This window comes from Saccopteryx bilineata, chromosome 5 (assembly GCF_036850765.1).
Source record: "Saccopteryx bilineata isolate mSacBil1 chromosome 5, mSacBil1_pri_phased_curated, whole genome shotgun sequence".
Taxonomy (NCBI): Eukaryota; Metazoa; Chordata; class Mammalia; order Chiroptera; family Emballonuridae; genus Saccopteryx; species Saccopteryx bilineata.
The window spans coordinates 5,490,482-5,509,465 of record NC_089494.1 but is presented as its reverse complement, the minus strand read 5'-3'; the positions used below and the strand labels follow the sequence as shown (position 1 = coordinate 5,509,465).

The window sequence follows — 18,984 nt, the reverse complement described above, 5'->3', positions numbered from 1 at the left end:
CTCCTTTCTCACGGTGCACAGGCTACCGTGGGGTTTTGTAGTGCACGAACACCGTCAGTGTGCCAATACCGCCTTGCTCAGGAGAAGTGCGGACGTGCCCGTCAGCGGAGAGGGTTGGTCCTGGCTTGGGGCATAGTTAAATCCTAGAGATTGAACTCCCTTCTTTGCAGATACAATTCCCAAGAAGATCTTAGGATAACCACACGCTTTTCATATGCAGTCAACTGCAAGATCATGAGGAATATGAGAGGGAAATAATGAGACAACAATTTAAAATGAAGTTTTTGTTGAAAATAAGATATGCTCCCTCCCTCCAACAATGCAAAGCTAAGGAAGAGATGTGGGCTAAGTGGATGGAATTAAAGGAGAGAATAAACAAACACCGCATGTGAGTCCCTAACCTCTTGATGTTTTTGCCGTGGGCTAAAGTCCCATGTGGAGGCCGCAACTTCAAACGGGCACCTTTCCACAGGAAAAGGCCGCGGTCAATATTCACCCCGGATCAACGGTTTCTGGGTCAGCTGCCGACGGCCTTGGTCCGAGAGAGCAAGCCAGGGCACGCCTGATAAAGAAAGCCGCTCTCCGTAGGACCTGTCACCCCCAAACGCCACAGAGAGACAGTCCCCCTGGCTCTGAATAGAAGATTAGTTTTCCCAGAATGGAGAAGGTGGTGTTGAAAATATCGGTCGTGTTTGCTCTTGGAATTAACAGCTGGCTCTGTGCAGGTAAGGGCCTCGCCGCCACTTAGTCTGCGGAGCGTCCGGCCAGGGCAGCTGGTCTCACGGTGTCCCATGTGCCTGCACGTCCAGGTTTCCCGGTGTACGACTACGCCCCGTCCTCCCTGCGGGCAGCCCTGGACGCCTCGGTGGCAGACGTGAACGCGCGGTCCCTGAGCCCCTACCTGTTCAGGCCGTTCCGCAGCTCCATTCGGAGGGTAAGTGCCCAGCGCCTCTCTCCACGCCTCTGTGCCTTGCTTGCTGGCTTCTTTTCTACTGTCCGTTTGTTGGGTTTGCAATGATAATAGCTAGCCCTCTCTTGCAGACAATTATGATTCTGTCCTAAGGCTCCTCCGAGGCCCGAGTTCTTGCCGTGCCGTGCACCCCCCTCGGGCCTCGTGTCCCTCTGCAGAGTCTTGTTTCAGAACTGCTTGTTGATTAGAAACGGGGCGCATTCAAGTTCTGCAGCTCTGCTGCTAAGATGTACAGGAAACGAGTTCTGGCCCTCGGGCTGAAGAAGTCCCCTTCCTTTGGCAATGCAGTAGGAGTCTGCTTCCTGTTAGCGTGGAAAGTAGGGAGAGAGGGGGTTCCTGGGCTTCCCGTGACCAAGTCTGTGATCGGCTAAGAGAAGCGAAAATATCCCGCCAAGGAAATGAAAAACGTGTGTGGAGAGTGAGCCGCCTCCCCCACTCCCTGTCCCCAGGTGTTCACTGTCTAACGCAGGGGTAGTCAACCTTTTTATACCTACCGCCCACTTTTGTATATCTCTGTTAGTAGTAACATTTTCTAACCGCCCACCGGTTCCACAGTCATGGTGATTTATAAAGTAGGGAAGTAACTTTACAAAATTTATAAAGCAGAGTTACAGCAAGTTAAAGCATATAATAATAATTACTTACCAAGTACTTTATGTCAGACTTTCGCTAAGTTTGGCAGAATAAATCTTTATAAAACAACTTACTATAGTTAAATCTATCTTTTTACTTATACTTTGGTTGCTCCGCTACCGCCCACCATGAAAGCTGGAACGCCCCCTAATGGGCGGTAGGGCCCAGGTTAACTACCACTGGTCTAAAGGGTCCCTGTGCAAAGAAGGGCCGAAATGCCCCCACGTCAGGGTAGGTGGAGACGGGAGGAGGACAGGTTCTGTGAGTCACAGGCCACATGGGAAGGAGTGGCGATGCTCTCTGCCTGTCCGTGTCGCCCGTCCCGACTGGGTGTCCCGTTCACTCACGCTTGCCTTGTTCCCTCTCGAACTGTGAAGAGCGCATAGTTCATGGTGTCTTGGCCCCAGCCTCCAAAGACAGCACATCCATCTTGACCCTTCTTCTTCTTCAGAACATGGCTCCATGCCCCATTTCCCGAGTCCCGGGAAATCAGTCGGATTGCCCTGGCTGTCTTTCCTAATTGGACCATGGGTCATGGCTTTAGTTGGGTGTCCAGCCCAGAACTAGGCTGTCATGGCCACCGTGGGCTCACTCGGCCTGGGTGCCGTGAGGTGGAGGCGACATGAGCTGGGTGCAGTCAGCTGACGGGCTGAGGGGTGAATTCGTTCTGGAAGAGTTCTGGGCCTCGTCTCCTGCACACCAGTGACAATGACTTCTGTCCTTTGTGTGTCACGGAATCTACCTGCGGTGTGGGGAAATCGGTGTCCTCTTGCCAGGCCGGCAGATGAACAGTCCCAATTTATTTGTGACTTAGCTGTGCTCACTACAGAAGGAAGAGAGCAGTTAATTAAATGAATAAGAATAGGAGGGTAGGTCCTGAGAGAGTCAATTACTGTCACCATGGAAACCTGGCCTGGGGAGATGAGCTGGTGTGAGTCACAGCGTCCTGGGGCACAGTTCGGTGTGTGCACCGTCTTGGTATGGATCTGAGCCGGACACGCATGCACCTGCAAATACACATGCTTATGCATGCCTGTGCGTGACCCCAGGTGAGTATGTACTCATTAGGCAATGCCTCTCTGGCCCGTATGCCTCCATTCTACCGGGAGCCGGCCTATCCTTGCCTCTCTCCCGCCGCTTCTGATCATTCAAATTCGTTGGTCAGTTGACACGCACTGTGCCCCTTCCATGAAAACTTCCCCATCCACGGATGACTGCAAAAGGACCCTGCGTATTGAAATCTGGAGTTACAAGTAAACTTTAGCCAGCAGGCAAATCTGCAAGAATGGCACCTGCACATTATGGGGATCAGTCGTGAATGTAAGTCATTAGATGCAACGTTTCCCTTGGAGTCAGGACCCCGGAGTTCTGGTTCCATTTCTCCCCAAAGTACCGTATGCCTTTGGTAGAGCACTTTCCCCTCTGGCCTTCAGAGTGAGGGCATGGAACTGGGTGATTGCTGAGATGAGTGACAGCTGTTCTTACAGGGTGGGTGGCCCTGTAATGTTTTCTCATCCTCTCGCGGTGCAGGGAGAGACAGTTCTCACAATGTCGATTCCAGAAACGCACCAATGGCAAACTGATGCTTTCCTTGTGTGAAGGTCAATGTCCTGGGTGCGGACAGCACGAGCATGGATATAGAATTCAGCATTCGAGAGACAACGTGCAGGAGGGATTCCGGAGACGATCCCGCGACCTGTGGCTTCCAACAGGGCTACTTCGTGGTGAGTGTGGTGGGCAGGGCCCGCCCACCAACCCAGGAACTAAGAGGAGGAAGTGCCTTGACCTGTGCCGTGACCGGGAGCTGCTTTGATGTCACACCGAGAGCTTGGCCACTGCCTGTTGTCCGGCCACCCTGGGAGGCGCTGGGTCCATGCTGTATTCCCTGGGTGGGGGCAGTGTTGCCCAGTGGTTGAGGGGGTTGAGGGCTTGAGCTCTGGGATACAGGGTCCTGAATGATCCTGGCAAATTATTTAACCCCTGTTGCCTCGGTTTGCTCCTCTCAGAATGGGGACAATGATGGTTCTAAGCAAAATGGAAACAAAGAGGCAACCCTGAACAAAAATCCCAGAGACATTTCCAATTCTACTTAAAATAATTTTAAAGCAGGGACGGGGAGGGTTGCGTTATTTTGCGGCTGATTATTGTACGATATCTGTCTCCCCCACCGGCTTGGGCTCCATGGGTGATAAACGTCAGGACCATGGCATATCCGGTTGTATCCCCAGTGACCAGAACATAGTCCCACACTTGCTTAGCACCCACGGGCAGTACCGTCAACCCAGTGTTTGCTTCCCGAGGTGTTTGTGTTGAGATGTATGAGTTCTCGGTGGGGGGGTTTGTGACACTATCCGTTTATATCAGCTTATGTCGAGATTGCTTTGTAATGATGCGAAATGGAGTTACAATTCTGAAAAAAGAAATGTTTTATTTATTTGTCTCATGAGATTTCACCATGGCCTGTGTTTTACAAAGCACCCAATCCCAAGTGTCACAAGCATCTGTTTCTGATGAAATCTGAGGGTAAAGGAGGACCTTGGGGTTCTTCCCACCTCTTGCTCACGTGGGGAAAGATTCAGGGCAGCCCTCTCAGTGCTCACGGAGGGAACACCTGCTTCCCCGGGCACTCGTAACGGATCCGACGCCCAAGAGATATTTAAATATTTCATTTGTTTCTCCTTAGGTCTTGAGAAATTTTCATTTTGGAAAGAAACCCCAAATGCCTCTGTGAAACCCTCCTTCCTATCTGTGTCATTTTGTCCAGCCCAGCAGTCCTGCCTGGTTTCTCGGGCAGGGGCTGACCCTCCCGTGAGCTGCTGAAGGTACAGCTCACTGTTTTGCCTATTCCAGCCCTCAGCCGCCTGCAGAAGCACCGTGCGCATGTCCGGCGAGCAGGTGCAGGACGTGTGGGTTCGCTGCCGCTGGGCCTCCAGCTCCGAGTCGGACAGCAGCGAAGAGGTAGGACCAGGGGCTCGGGGTCCCCCAGGACCGCGCCTCTGAGGGTCTCTGTGAGTCAGTGACAGGCTGTGGTGGCAGTGTAGTCAGATCGTCACAGGTGTGGGCAAGCCTACGTCTGCTTGCTCGGCTGGATTCTCCCTTCTACACCTGCGACTTCATTTTCAATATCCCTACTTCTTCTAGGCTAGAGTCTAGCCTGTTCTCTGTCTGTATCTTTCTTTCTTTCTTTCTTTCTTTCTTTCTTTCTTTCTTTCTTTCTTTCTTTCTTTCTTTCTTCTTTTCTTTCTTTCCTCTCTCTCTCTCTCTCTGCTTCTCCAAGATTCATGAAGAAAGGAGCTTAAAGTAACAATTAGCAAATCTGAGTTTTAGAACTAAGTTTGCTGCTTACTGGTTCTGTGGTTTAGTGGAACAGAGGTGGACATTTATGTTGGACCTGTGTTCAAAACTATTTGCTGTCTCTGCAGTCTAGGTCAGGATACTTAAACTTCATGAACTGCAGTTCTTCATTTTTTTTTTCCCCCTAAAGAGAGGGAGGAAGGAGAGAGATGAGAAGCATCAAGTCCTAGTTGCGGCACTTTATCTGTTCATTGATTGCTTTCTCATATGTGCCTTGATGCGGGGGGAGGGGGAATGTCAATTGAGCCAGTGACCCCTTGCTCAAGCCAGCGACCTTTGGCTTCAAGCCAGCCACCATGGGGTCATGTCCATGATCCTACACTCAAGCTGGTGACCCTGCGCTCCAGCTGGATGAAGCCACGCTCAAGCCATGACCTTGGGGTTTTGAACCTGGGAACTCAGTGTCCCAGGTCGGTGTTCTATCCACTGCGCCACCGCCTGGTCAGGCTGCAGCTTCTTCATCTTAAGCGAAGGAAATAAATGCCGTTTTATAAGAAGACGCTGATACTAACTTAGGTTAGCCCCGGAAACAGACAAGTTTTTTATATAAACTCTCAGGTTGCATTTCCTCAAGGATCAGGAGGTCGTGAAGAATTATGAGCAAATTTAATAAAGAGAATTCCTTAAATTAAAGAATTCTGCAGTTCAAAAGAAAAAGAAGAAAGGGATTTAAAGTAATTCCTGGAAACTCTGAAGTAGATTTTTTTTACAGGAAAAAGAAAAAAAAATTAGAATACGGATGTTAACCATTTTCAGTGAAATAAATGGTGATTTTTACAAACATGAAAGATAATAGACTAGGATGAATTTAGACCTAGAACAAATAAAGTAGGAAAGAAAAAACAAGTAGGAAAGAAAAAACAAAAACACCTAAAACTAAAAAAAAAAAATTCCCAGAATAATTAAAATAAAGATCACTTGAAAAACATACAGACTGTAAACGAATTTCCAGGGAAAGGAATGTGATATGAAGAGCACTTCAGCCATGGTGAATACAACTGTAAATGCAAATTATGGTAAATAAGGGTTCAGATTAAATGGAAAATATCTGATAAGCAGATAATGAGAGAGACTGTCTTGCATATAAGACATTTGGATTTTCCACTACAGAATTTTAAAAAGTAGAGAAGCTATAAAGAAATATGAAGAAAATAAATTTCTAAATTTGCTAGAAGTCTCCTCTCCTTACCCAGATAGATATTTGAGAGTCTTTCCCTCTCCTCTCTTTCACGTGCTGGTGCCGGGATTCACTTAGATGCTCTTCCGGGACATGCTGGGGTCCTCTAACTGGAGAAACAGTTATCTGCTTGGTAAGTTGCAACCTGATTTTTTAATGTCTGTTTCTTGAAACAGTTTCACATGGACGCTTTCCGCTGGTGGGTCCTTTAAAACTAGACACATCTATCTATCTCCTTTAAACATTTACAGTCACGACAGAAAAATACACATTTCCTTTTTGCCTTTTTGTTTCTTTCTCCGCACCAGGCAACAGCGATACAGCTGATCGTGCAGGTGCCCCTTTTGTGTCTGTCCAGAGCTTTTCCAGCCATGGTTTCATTTGGTGGCCCCGACGTCTCTGTCCTGTAGTCAGGACAGGTGTTGGTGTTTGCCTTGAGAGGGTCTCTAAACTCGAACACGGTGCTCCACCCTCCTGGAGGCAGGACCTAAGGTGTAGGGCTGGGCGTGCCATCCCGTGTCGCTGGGAGGGTTTGGACTAAAGCCCAGCTAACCGGCCGGGGTGATGTGGGTAATCCTCCAGCCATGCGGCCAGAGCTGGCCATCGTTTAGGAATCTCTTGCTTGGGGCGGGAGGAAGGCTCTCCCTTCTTTCCTTCTCATGTGGCCTTGGGGTAGTATTCTGTGGCTTAGGAGCCGTTTTTATGTTCCTGAGGCTTTTTCCTGTTGGGGCCAAAAGTCTTTGGTGATCTCCCACTTCCTCCTCGTGTAAGGGGCACATCTGGGGCGTCAATGGTAAAATCACAGAATATTCCGGAAATGACAAGGCCTTACGACTGTTATTGTGTTATAGGTCTCATCCCTGACAATCCCAGACATGAACAATTTTATGAGCGGCCATTTGGTAAGTGGTCTTATTTTCTCCCTGAGGTCGGAAGACCCTGTTCCCATCAAGCCAGACTCGGTAGAAGTCATTGCCTAGGACATAAACCCCTGAAATGCAAAATATTTTAAGTGAAAATGGAAAGATAGTAAGTACTGTACTGTATAAAATTGCTTTGCAAATCATTTAAAAGGTAAACTTGAGGCACTGAAAGTCCAGATGTTGCCAGCTGTTGAAATATCAAAGCTGGCTTGGAGAATCTGCATTGACCTTTTTTCCCTGCCCACTTTGGGGTGTTTTCAGAACAACCCCAAATTCTTCTCTCTGTCCTCCATGCTATGCTAGCTGTATCTTGTGGTAAGCAGACAAAACGAACAGTAGTCTCTTTCTCCCGTTTACGGATCGGTTTTCTGATAGCTCTGTCCCCGGCTTACTACTGCTCATGTAGAAGAAGTGAGTAACAGCTTGTGGCACGAATGGTATGCACAAAACACAGTCTCTGTCTTAGGTGCTTGACACAATATTCTCCGTCTGTCCCCACAGCCGCTCTGTGAGGCAGTGCCGTGTCCCTTCCCACTCTGTGGATAAGCAAACGGAGGCGTAGTGAGTTTCTGTAACTTGCTCAAGGCTACACTGGCGCTGTGGGACGTTGGCCCAGAGACTGAGCGGCAGAGACAGGACTTTGATACGGATGTCAGACTCTCGAGCTCTGATGTCCATGTTGCTTTCCAGGAGAATCGTGCAACCCACTCTGTGTTCAGACTTCTCTGTTACCGTGAATAAAATAGATGTGACTATTACATTGAGTTCAACGTCTGAGCCTCATTAGGAATATTCTGATTTATTTGTAGTGCTATGGCTTACAATCTGAGGCTTGATTTAAAAAAAAAAAAAGTGTAAGGTTTAGACTCTTTACAAATTGTCACTTTGGAAGAATATACAGTTATTCCACCAGTGTGACCCCTGCTGAAGACATGGTTTGAATGCTTCTTTTGCGATTGCCGTCAGAAGCTATGGCCCATTCTTTTGAATCTCTGAAGTGCTGGGAAATATTTGCCATTAGATTTGATTTTAGAAATAGCCAAAAGACACTTGGAAATATATCTGACTAATCAGATTGATACCCAATTGTTATGTGTCAAATGACCCTAAACATTAACAGCTTAAAGCAACAATTGTTTATTAGCGTAGTTTTTGAGGATCAGGACCCCAGAAGCAGCTTAGCTGGGTGTTTCTGGCTCAGGGTCTCTAACAAGGTTACAGACAAGATGTTGACTAGGGCTGTGATGTCATCTGAAGGCTTACCTGGGGCTGAAGCATTCACAAGTTTCCAGGGTTACTCACGTGGTTGTTGGCAGACCTCAGATCTTCATGGACTGCTGGACTGAGGGCTCCAGTTTCTCACCATCTGGGTCTCACACAGGGCTGTCTGGATGTCTTTAAAACATGACAGCCAGCTTCCCCCAAGAAAATTATGAGAAAGAGAGAGAGAGAGAGAGAGAGAGAGAAATGAGCAAGCAACAGAGCACCCAAGACAGAGGCATTACCTAATTCTAGAAGTGATAGATGATCATTTTTGCATATCTATTAATGACACAGACCAGCCCGGGTTCAGAGCGGAAGGGGAATGCCCAAGAGTGTGTATGATCAGGAGGCCATCGTAGAGGGTGGCTGTTGCCTTCGGGAAATGCCATTTGGGACAGGGGTAGGGGCACATGTGGAGAGATGGAACAAAAAAGAAAAAGAAAGAGAAAATACTCATGGACATGGACGACAGTGTGGTGACTGTCGGGGGTGGGGTGGAAGGTAGAAGAGATACTCATGGACATGGAGGCATTGTGGTGACTGTCAGGGAGGGGGTGGTGGGGAGGTAGAGGAGAGTGGGGGATAGATAGTGATGGACGACAGTGTGGTGACTGTCGGGGTGGGGGTGGGAAGGTAGAGGAGAGTGGGGGATAGGGGGATAGATGGTGATGGACGGCAGTGTGGTGACTGTCAGGGAGGGGGGTGGGGAGGTAGAGGAGAGTGGGGGATAGATGGTGATGGACGGCAGTGTGGTGACTGTCAGGGAGGGGGTGGGGAGGTAGAGGAGAGTGGGGGATAGATGGTGATGGACGGCAGTGTGGTGACTGTCAGGGAGGGGGGTGGGGAGGTAGAGGAGAGTGGGGGATAGATGGTGATGGACGGCAGTGTGGTGACTGTCAGGGAGGGGGGTGGGGAGGTAGAGGAGAGTGGGGGCATAGATGGTGATGGACGGCAGTGTGGTGACTGTCGGGGTGGGGGTGGGGAGGTAGAGGAGAGTGGGGGGACAGATGGTGAGGACGGAGACTTGACTTGGGGGGGTAGACACGCAGTGCAGTGTGCAGATAACGTGTTGTAGAATTGTGCACCTGAAACCTGTATAATTTTGTTAACCAGTGTCACCCCACTACATTCAATAAAAAGGGAAAACAAACAAAAAAGAAAAAAGAAAAAAAACCCCAGAAAACTAGATGGGTATAAATGAATGTGACCCATCCTTCTCATATGTCTCAGAAGGTAATTCCAGAGCTGAGTTCTAAAAACCTTTGGGCTTTGGGAGCGTCACCGACACAGACACACAGCCATCTTGGAGACGACTTTGAACGTGACAGTTTAGTTCAGGGCCACAAATCTGAGTGACAAGCCGGGGGCAGACCCACAGAGGGCTGAAAGAGAAACATGACAGGCCACGCCCTTGGGGGCTACCAGCTGTGACTGAGCCCCAGCTCCCGGGGTGGAGAGATATGAGCACGAGGTCCGGCTGAGATGCCATGCAGGACAGGCTGTGGACAGCTCGGTAGGGAGGACGAAGTCACCGTGTTCTCGGGTCTTCGTGGCAGGATGGGTCTGGTTACGCTGGTCACAATCTTTCTCACTAATTGATCGTCACGTGGCCCACACTGTCTCAGATCTTGTGAATGACGGAGCCTATGCATTCCCTTTCTGTCTTTAGAGGTCACGAGAGGGGTCTTTCCCCCTGGAATGAGGAGGATCCCGAGCTGGCGGCAGAGAGCGAGGGCGCACACTGGCTTCGAGTAGCAGCCTGGAGGTAAGAGGAGGCGGCTGCAAACACGGGCACACAGACAGGCTTCCGGAGCCAATGCCTTCCCACGGCGGCTCCCCCAGCTTCACACGTCCGCGCCCCGCCATCTGCCTGCTCGTCCTCACCCTCTCTCCCTCCATCCCTGCTCCTCCCAGACACTGCTCCCCGCTCGGTTGGTCACTCCTGCCCCCCAGCCTCGGTCCCCTGGCTTTCGAATGGGTCGCCACGGATGTGGTCAAGTGCTTCCACTTGAAGAGCAAACCAACAGTGAATAACATACAAGTGGGCAGCCCCTTCCTCCTACCCAGCGCCCTCCCTCCCTCCTCTGCTGAGCTTCCCAAAATGGTCCTGTCTACACCCGCTGGGCTTCCCAACACGGTCCCGTTTACACCCGCTGGGCTTCCTGACATGGTCCTGTTTACACCTTCTGGGCTTCCCAACACAGTCCTGTCTACACCCGCTGGGCTTCCCAACACGGTCCTGTCTACACCCGCTGGGCTTCCCAACACAGTCCTGTCTACATCCGCTGGGCTTCCTGACACAGTCCCGTCTACACCTGCTGGGCTTCCCAACAATGTCCTGTCTACAGCCACTGGGTTTCCCAACAAGGTCCTGTCTACACCCACTGGGTTTCCCAACACGGTCCTGTCTACACCCGCTGGGCTTCCTGACACAGTCCCGTCTACACCTGCTGGGCTTCCCAACAATGTCCTGTCTACAGCCACTGGGTTTCCCAACACAGTCCTGTCTACACCCACTGGGTTTCCCAACACGGTCCTGTCTACACTCGCTGGGCTTCCCAACAAGGTCCCGTCTACACCCGCTGGGCTTCCTGACAAAGTCCCATCTACACCCGCTGGGCTTCCCGACAAAGTCCCGTCTACACCTCCTGGGCTTCCCGACAAGGTCCTGTCTACACCCACTGGGCTTCCCAACAAGGTCCTGTCTACACTCTCTGGGCTTCCTGACACAGTCCCGTCTACACCCGCTGGGCTTCCTGACACAGTCCCGTCTACACTCGCTGGGCTTCCTGACACAGTCCCGTCTACACCCGCTGGGCTTCCCAACATGGTCCTGTCTACACTCGCTGGGCTTCCCAACAAGGTCCTGTCTACACTCACTGGGCTTCCCAACAAGGTCCCGTCTACACCCGCTGGGCTTCCCAACAATGTCCTGTCTACACCCACTGGGTTTCCCAACACGGTCCTGTCTACACTCGCTGGGCTTCCCAACAAGGTCCCGTCTACACTCACTGGGCTTCCCAACACGGTCCCATCTACACCCGCTGGGCTTCCTGACAAAGTCCCATCTACACCTCCTGGGCTTCCCAACAAGGTCCTGTCTACACCCACTGGGCTTCCCAACAAGGTCCTGTCTACACTCTCTGGGCTTCCTGACACAGTCCCGTCTACACTCGCTGGGCTTCCTGACACAGTCCCATCTACACCCGCTGGGCTTCCTGACACAGTCCTGTCTACAACCACTGGGCTTCCTGACACAGTCCTGTCTACACCCGCTGGGCTTCCCGACATGGTCCCGTCTACACCCGCTGGGCTTCCTGACACAGTCCCGTCTACAACCGCTGGGCTTCCTGACACGGTCCCGTCTATAACCTCTGGACTTCCTGAAGCAGTCCCATCTACACCCGCTGGGCTTCCCGACACAGTCCCGTCTACACCCGCTGGGCTTCCTGACACAGTCCCATCTACACCCGCTGTGCTTCCCGACAAGGTCCTGTCTACACCCGCTGTGCTTCCCGACAAGGTCCTGTCTACACCCACTGGGCTTCCCGACACAGTCCTGTCTACACCCGCTGGGCTTCCCGACATGGTCCTGTCTATAACCACTGGACTTCCTGACACAGTCCCATCTACACCCGCTGGGCTTCCCGACACAGTCCTGTCTACACCCGCTGGGCTTCCCGACATGGTCCTGTCTATAACCACTGGACTTCCTGACACAGTCCCATCTACACCCGCTGGGCTTCCTGACACAGTCCTGTCTACACCCGCTGTGCTTCCCAACAAGGTCCCGTCTACACCTGCTGTGCTTCCCGACAAGGTCCTGTCTACACCCGCTGGGCTTCCCGACAAGGTCCCGTCTACATCCGCTGGGCTTCCCAACAAGGTCCCGTCTACACCTGCTGGGCTTCCCAACACGGTCCCGTCTACACCCGCTGGGCTACCCAACACGGTCCCGTCTACACCCGCTGGGCTTCCCAACATGGTCCCGTCTACACCCGCTGGGCTACCCAACAAGGTCCCGTCTACACCCGCTGGGCTTCCTGACACAGTCCTGTCTACAACCGCTGGGCTTCCCGACACGGTCCTGTCTACATCCGCTGGGCTTCCCGACATGGTCCTGTCTATAACCACTGGAACTTCCTGACACAGTCCCATCTACACCCGCTGGGCTTCCCGACACAGTCCTGTCTACAACCGCTGGGCTTCCCGACAAGGTCCTGTCTACACCCGCTGTGCTTCCCGACAAGGTCCTGTCTACACCCGCTGGGCTTCCCGACACGGTCCTGTCTATAACCACTGGACTTCCTGACACGGTCCCATCTACACCCGCTGGGCTTCCCGACACAGTCCCATCTACACCTGCTGGGCTTCCCGACACAGTCCTGTCTACACCCGCTGTGCTTCCCAACAAGGTCCTGTCTACACCCGCTGTGCTTCCCGACAAGGTCCTGTCTACACCCGCTGTGCTTCCCGACAAGGTCCTGTCTACACCCGCTGGGCTTCCTGACAAGGTCCTGTCTACACCCGCTGTGCTTCCCGACAAGGTCCTGTCTACACCCGCTGGGCTTCCTGACAAGGTCCTGTCTACATCCGCTGGGCTTCCCGACATGGTCCTGTCTCTAACCACTGGGCCTTCCGACACAGTCCTGTCTACAGCTCCTGCTCGACCCCCTTGCCTCCTGCTCACTTTTTTTTTTTACTGTTTGCACACTGGATTTCAGTTCTTCACATCTCTGGAATCTGATCTGCCTTCCTTTTCTTGGTCGACGATGTAAATCCTGGGGGCCATCTGTATTTCCTCTGTCACGCGGTCCCTTCCTTCTTCTGCGCTGGCTCTGCCATCTCTCCCGCCTGCCTGACGTGCTCACCGAGGCGCAATCAGTTCCGAGACTGCATCTCTTGCTTGCTCCATCCGGGATCCAGGCCCTGGTGGTGACGGCCTGCTAGATGCAGTCGCTGAGGATACCCTGGGAGCGGAAGAAACTCAGCCAGCCTCCTCTCCAGCTCCCTTTCTCCACGGAAGATGTTACCAGCCACGTAGTTTTCACAAGTGCAAAGTTTTTTTTTTCTTTTTTTTTTTTTTAATTTATTCATTTTAGAGAGGAGAGAGAAAGGGGGAGAGAGAGACAGAGAGGGAGAGAGAGAGGAGAGAGAGACAGAGAAGGTGGGGAGGAGCAGGAAGCATCAACTCCCATATGTGCCTTGACCAGGTAAGCCCAGGGTTTTGAACTGGCGACCTCAGCATTTCCAGGTCGATGCTTTATCCACTGCGCCACCACAGGTCAGGCAAAGTTTTTTTTTTCTAAAGTGAGAAGCAGGGAGTCAGAGAGACTCCTGCATGCGCCCAACCAGGATCCACCCCCCATGCCCACCAGGGGGCGATGCTCTGCCCATCTGGGGCGTTGCTTCGTTGCAATTGGAACCATTCTAGTGCCTGAGGCAGAGGCCATGGAGCCATCCTCAGCGCCCGGGCCAACTTTGCTCCACTGGAGCCTTGGCTGTGAGAGGGGAAGAAAGAGAGAGAAAGAGAAGGGAGGGAGAGGGGTGGAGAAGCAGATGGTCACTTCTCCTGTGTGCCCTGACTGGGATAGAACCCAGTACTTCTACACACCAGGCCAACACTCTACCACTGAGCCAACTGGTCAGGGCCCACAGGTGCAAAGTTTTAGCACACCATGGACTACTCTTCGCCCTCTGTCTTCTCCTAACATTGGCAAATTATTGATTTTGCCCACACGTTTTCTCTGGCCTTGGCCCAGGTCCTGGTCCAACGATGTCCACCTGCATGCCACCCCCAGGTTTATCTGGAAACACAGAGGAGACTCTGGTCCTTCTCCTCTCATACCCCTCATGCTTGCTCCACTTATGGGGTAAAGCAGAGCTGTGCAGAAGTCAGCCCTGGAGCCAGAGGGAGCACTGTGGGGAGCTGGAGACAGAGCCCTGGGTTTCCAAACCTGCGCTGAGCACCGATACTCGCGGGGGCTGCAATCCCCAGTTCCCAGGGACTGCAGCAAGTGCAGCTCTCTCTCTTCTAAGGCATTTGGTAAAGAGACATCATGAAGGACACACTTACAGAGTCTTTGGATGCAATAATAGGTATTGATTCAGGGGGCATTCGTTTACACACGCACACACACGCACGCACGCACGCACGAGTTAATAATAAAGCTTGGGCTTCCACAGGCTTTACAGTGTACATAGCACTGTGTGCCTTCAGGACAAAGTCTGGACTGCGTAGCATGGCCCACAAAAGCCTGGTGACCTGGCCCCCGGCCACTTCTCTAGCCTCATCCCTCCCAACCCCCCTGTGCTCCTGCAGAACTCACGCACCTGCCATTTCTCCTGCTGTGACTTCCACCTGGAACAACCACCTGGCTAGTTCCTCCCCACCGCTCAGGACTCAGCTCAGGGGCCCTCCCGAGTCAGAGATGTGTTCCCCGTACGGCTCCCGGAAGTCCTCATCCCAGGACACCACGACCGACTGCTTGTCTCCTGTCTGCCTCGCCCGTTCCGGCCAGACAGACTCCCCGGGCACAGAGCTGCCACTGCCTCCTGTGCTCCACACAGAGCTTGGCACACAGCCGGCTTTCAGGAAGTGTGCTGTTCTTTATTTCTATTTTTATTTTTTGAGTGAACGATGGAATTCTTCGCTTTGAGAATTTGAGATTCTTATTTAAAACACAAACAAACTCAGACCAGCACAGTATAATTAACTTTTAGCCATTAGAATTGGAAAGAAGTCAACTGACTTTTTACTAAAATAGAAGGAGAGCTTACCAGTGAGGTCACCCTGGATGGCAGACGGCCAAGGGTTAGGGTTGCTTTTTCATCTGTGCGAACCCTAAACACGAAAACCAGCTTCTGACCGAGATCGAGATACTCCTCATTAGGAGGGAACAGACTCATCACATTCCTTTTTATATAAACTGAAATCGTTTTTTTGATTTACAGAGCCTCCTCAGGGGTAAGAGACAGAATTCTCCATGAATGCGCTGTGTTTTATTATTAATAACAGGCTTATGTGCGGCGTGCGTCCATGGGATTGCTATACAAGTTCCTGACCTGATTTCTAGAAAGAAACCGTCTCTTTAAAGACTGCACAGATGAAAGGCCAAAGGCTGCCACCCTGGCTGGGACACTCACTGTGACTGCAATCCTGGCTGTGTCCCTGCCTTCCCGTGACCTTCTGCAGGGCAGGTGTCCACACTGTGCTCGAAGCTTCCTAGAATCATAAACTGAGGCTGGTGAGGCGCACCCAGGGAGTCGGGCGAGGAGCTGACCCGCAGGGTCTGGAACCAGCCGCCCTGCCTCCCAGCCCAGTCCGCCACTAACGAGCTGGGACAAGGGTTCAACTCCTTAACCTCTAAGACTCAGGTCCTTCAGAGATTCATTATTATTATTATTATTATTATTATTGTTTACTTGTTTTTGTCCCTACTGGACCATGAACTCCTTGAGAATGTCTTGGCTTCTTGTGGTCCTCATGAATTATTTTAGTGTAACCATAAGAAAAACATGGTTAACGATGTCTACCTTAAATTATTAATAATAGTGTCCTTTGTTTCATAATGCTAAAAAGAGAACGGTGTCTAGAGTATACGAAGGGTTCAGTCAGGTTGGAAGGAAGGAAGGAAGGAAGGAAGGAAGGAAGGAAGGAAGGAAGGAAGGAAGGAAGGAAGGATTGTGCAGTCAAAACCAGGGTGGCCCTTTTCAAATCGTGAGCAGCCTGTCCCCCGTGGTGGCTTTCTGACGGCGGAGACTTCGGCTCACGAAGCCCAGACGCCTCTGAGCCTGGCCCCGTTTCTGGGACAGAATAGGAGCTGAATAAGTGTTTTTATAACATCATAAACACTGTTCTAGGAATCCTCCAGGTTACTAGAAAACCATTTCCTAGATCGAGTGGCTCGTGAAAGGTATTATTTAAACTAAGAGCTCTGAAGCTTTTTCCTATTTGCTATTCTGAAAGAGGAACGCTAGCAAATCAGGCCCTAACACGCATGTCGAAAGGACTCCTGCCGGAGGGCCTCGCCCTTCCTTGGTCTTTCTAGCTGGACTAGTGCAGACATGTTCATTACGTAGTGGCCAGAAGACCACAAACCACACCAAGTGCGCCTGCACCGCAGCGGCGTGAGTGACGCATTTTCCTTCACACTGTCGGTTGGTGTGGAATTCTTAAACTCTACGCCCACGACCAGCAAAGGAGGCCATTCTCAGCGAGGCCTTCTGTCCGTCACTGTAGGGTGAAAAGAATCCGACTCGTGGTTTCATCAATGTGTTCAGCATGTGTTCAGCACATGCCCATGTCCCTGCTGCGGGACTTTGGGACCCCACCCTCAGCTCTCCTTGGATCCAGCTCCTGTCTTCTCCAGGAGCCCCTTTCCTGGGGTTCCCTGCACATAGCGTCTCTGGAAATTACTGCGCTGTCCTCTGCCTCTGTCTTCTCCATTAGTTTAAAATCCTTCCTTCCCTCTGTCCCTCCCCCCTCCCTCCCTCTTTCCTTTTCTTCCTCCCTCCCTCCCTCCCTTTTTTCTTTCCTTCCTTCCTATTGGTGATTGGAGCTATTATGCCTTATTGATCTTTATAACTCCCAATAGGTACTCAATGCTTACATGTTCATTGAATGGATGAATGACTGACCCTTCTTGCCGCCAGCCCCACACCCTCGGATGACCGGCAGCTGAGGCCACCCTCCCCTCTACTGGCTGGACTGGTTCCTGCCCTCCCACCTGCCACCACCCACTGCTCCTCAGATCAGCCTGAGCCCCAGCACGTGACTGCGACCCTTCCTCGGGGGCCCCTCTGGACCGTCCGTCTTTGAGACCCGGGCTTCCTGTCTGGGCTGTGTCTCCTCCACCTGGACTTGGTTCGGGGAGCCGGACGCTTTGCCTGGTCACAGCTCATCTCCGGTGCCACCTTGGGTTCCTCGCCCTCCCGGGTCCTGCACCTCCACTGCAAGAATGTGAGGTGCATGCCCCAGGGGCTAGTCAATCCTCTCGTCCCTCTCTCGTTTTAACAGCAAAATGCTTTGGAAGGAAAAGTTCCAGTGAAAAAAGCCACTTCATGGGTTATGTAAGTTTTCCTTTTGGTTGGTTGTAGTCCTTAATAAAAAGCCCTTACCTTTTCTCTTTAATTGTCTGATTTTTTTTTTTTTTTAAAAAAAGAGTAACTGTCAGATTTTTAGATAAGGGCAAGTGCCGTGAGAGGATTAGTATCAGCTAAGGATCTGAGGAGTTGGGACCTGATGTGGCCATGGTCAGCACAGTCATGTCCAAAGCATGCTTCAGATCAGCGGTCCCCAAACTTTGTACACAGGGGGCCAGTTCACTGTCCCTCAGACCATTGGAGGGCCGGACTATAAAAAAAAACTATGAACAAATCCCTATGCACACTGCACATATCTTATTTTAAAGTTAAAAAACAAAACGGGAACAAATACAATATTTAAAATAAAGAACAAGTAAGTTTAAATCAACAAACTGACCAGTATTTCTTTTTTTTGGATTTTCCCGAAGCTGGAAACGGGGAGAGACAGTCAGACAGACTCCCGCATGCGCCCGACCGGGATCCACCCAGCACACCCACCAGGGGGCGACGCTCTGCCCACCAGGGGGCAACGCTCTGCCCCTCCGGGGCATCGCTCTGTTGCGACCAGAGCCACTCTAGCGCCTGGGGCAGAGGCCAAGGAGCCATCCCCAGCGCCTGGGCCATCTTTGCTCCAATGGAGCCTCAGCTGCGGGAGGGGAAGAGAGAGACAGAGAGGAAGGAGGGGGGGAGGGGTGGAGAAGCAGATGGGCGCTTCTCCTGTGTGCCCTGTCCGGGAATCAAACCCCGGACTTCTGCACGCCAGGCCGACGCTCTACCACTGAGCCAACCGGCCAGGGCAGACCAGTATTTCAATGGGAACTATGGGCCTGCTTTTGGCGAATGAGATGGTCAATGTGCTCCTCTCACTGACCACCAATGAAAGAAGTGCCCTATCCGGAAGTGCGGCGGGGGCCGGATAAATGGCCTCAGGGGGCCGCATGCGGCCCGCAGGCCATAGTTTGAGGACCCCCTGCTTTAGATCAATATGCAACGGTCATAAATGCCTTGTTCTTACAAAGACAAGCCATCCCAGGCAGCTCCGTGTCCAAGAATGTCTTTCCTTTTGTGACTAATTTTAATTAAAAACACAACAGCACACAAACCGTCTGGTGATTAGGGACAAGAGGCAGTCTCCCCCCTTTCCCTACCTACAAGCCATCCTTGCTTCTTCCCTTTCAGATTTCTTCATCCACAGAATCGATGGCAAAGCTGGCTTTCTGACATAGCAGGTGTCACCAGAAAAGTACCCAAGGACTGTGTCCCCAGGACGCTTACTTAAGAAATCTGCGGCTGCTCCAATTTGGAGCCAGGTGTTTCTGCATCCAGCCTGCAGTGGGGGTTGACTGAGCAGTGAGAGGCACTAGAAGATTCGAGAACCCCCAGATTGGAATGCGGTCCCTTCCCAGAGGGGCTGAAACCCACGTCACCCACGTCAGTAGCCACGGCTCTCCATGAAGATGTCAGGAGGCCCCGAGAATTATTTTCCGGACAGGTGCTGCATTGTGTCACTCTCAGGCATTGGCACCTTGACTCAGCTGTGGCTGTTTATTCCACGTCGTAGCAAACCACTCTGCTGA

At 51.6% G+C, this 18,984-nt stretch overlaps 2 protein-coding genes across 5 annotated transcripts; both read left to right on the top strand.

Moving 5' to 3' along the window:
* The first annotated feature begins 356 nt into the window (after positions 1–356).
* Positions 357–17,453, top strand: SPP2 (secreted phosphoprotein 2). Of its 4 annotated transcripts, none has more exons than XM_066279973.1 (8): positions 357–725; positions 810–934; positions 3,205–3,327; positions 4,454–4,561; positions 6,213–6,267; positions 6,986–7,036; positions 9,990–10,085; positions 14,643–16,855. In XM_066279973.1, the coding sequence occupies exons 1-7, from the start codon at positions 659–661 to the stop codon at positions 10,073–10,075; spliced, it is 615 nt and encodes a 204-aa protein (XP_066136070.1). In that variant the 5' UTR covers positions 357–658; the 3' UTR covers positions 10,076–10,085; positions 14,643–16,855. The 4 variants fall into 4 exon arrangements, with proteins under 4 accessions (XP_066136070.1, XP_066136069.1, XP_066136068.1 ...); XM_066279972.1 differs by lacking the exon at positions 14,643–16,855 and adding an exon at positions 11,811–11,829; XM_066279971.1 differs by lacking the exon at positions 14,643–16,855 and adding an exon at positions 16,976–17,453 and having other exon boundaries at positions 358–725.
* On the top strand, positions 10,422–12,467 carry LOC136306413 (nascent polypeptide-associated complex subunit alpha, muscle-specific form-like). Its single transcript, XM_066233007.1, has one exon. It carries the CDS (start codon positions 10,422–10,424, stop codon positions 12,465–12,467), a length of 2,046 nt encoding a protein of 681 aa, XP_066089104.1.
* Positions 17,454–18,984: the final 1,531 nt, after the last annotated feature.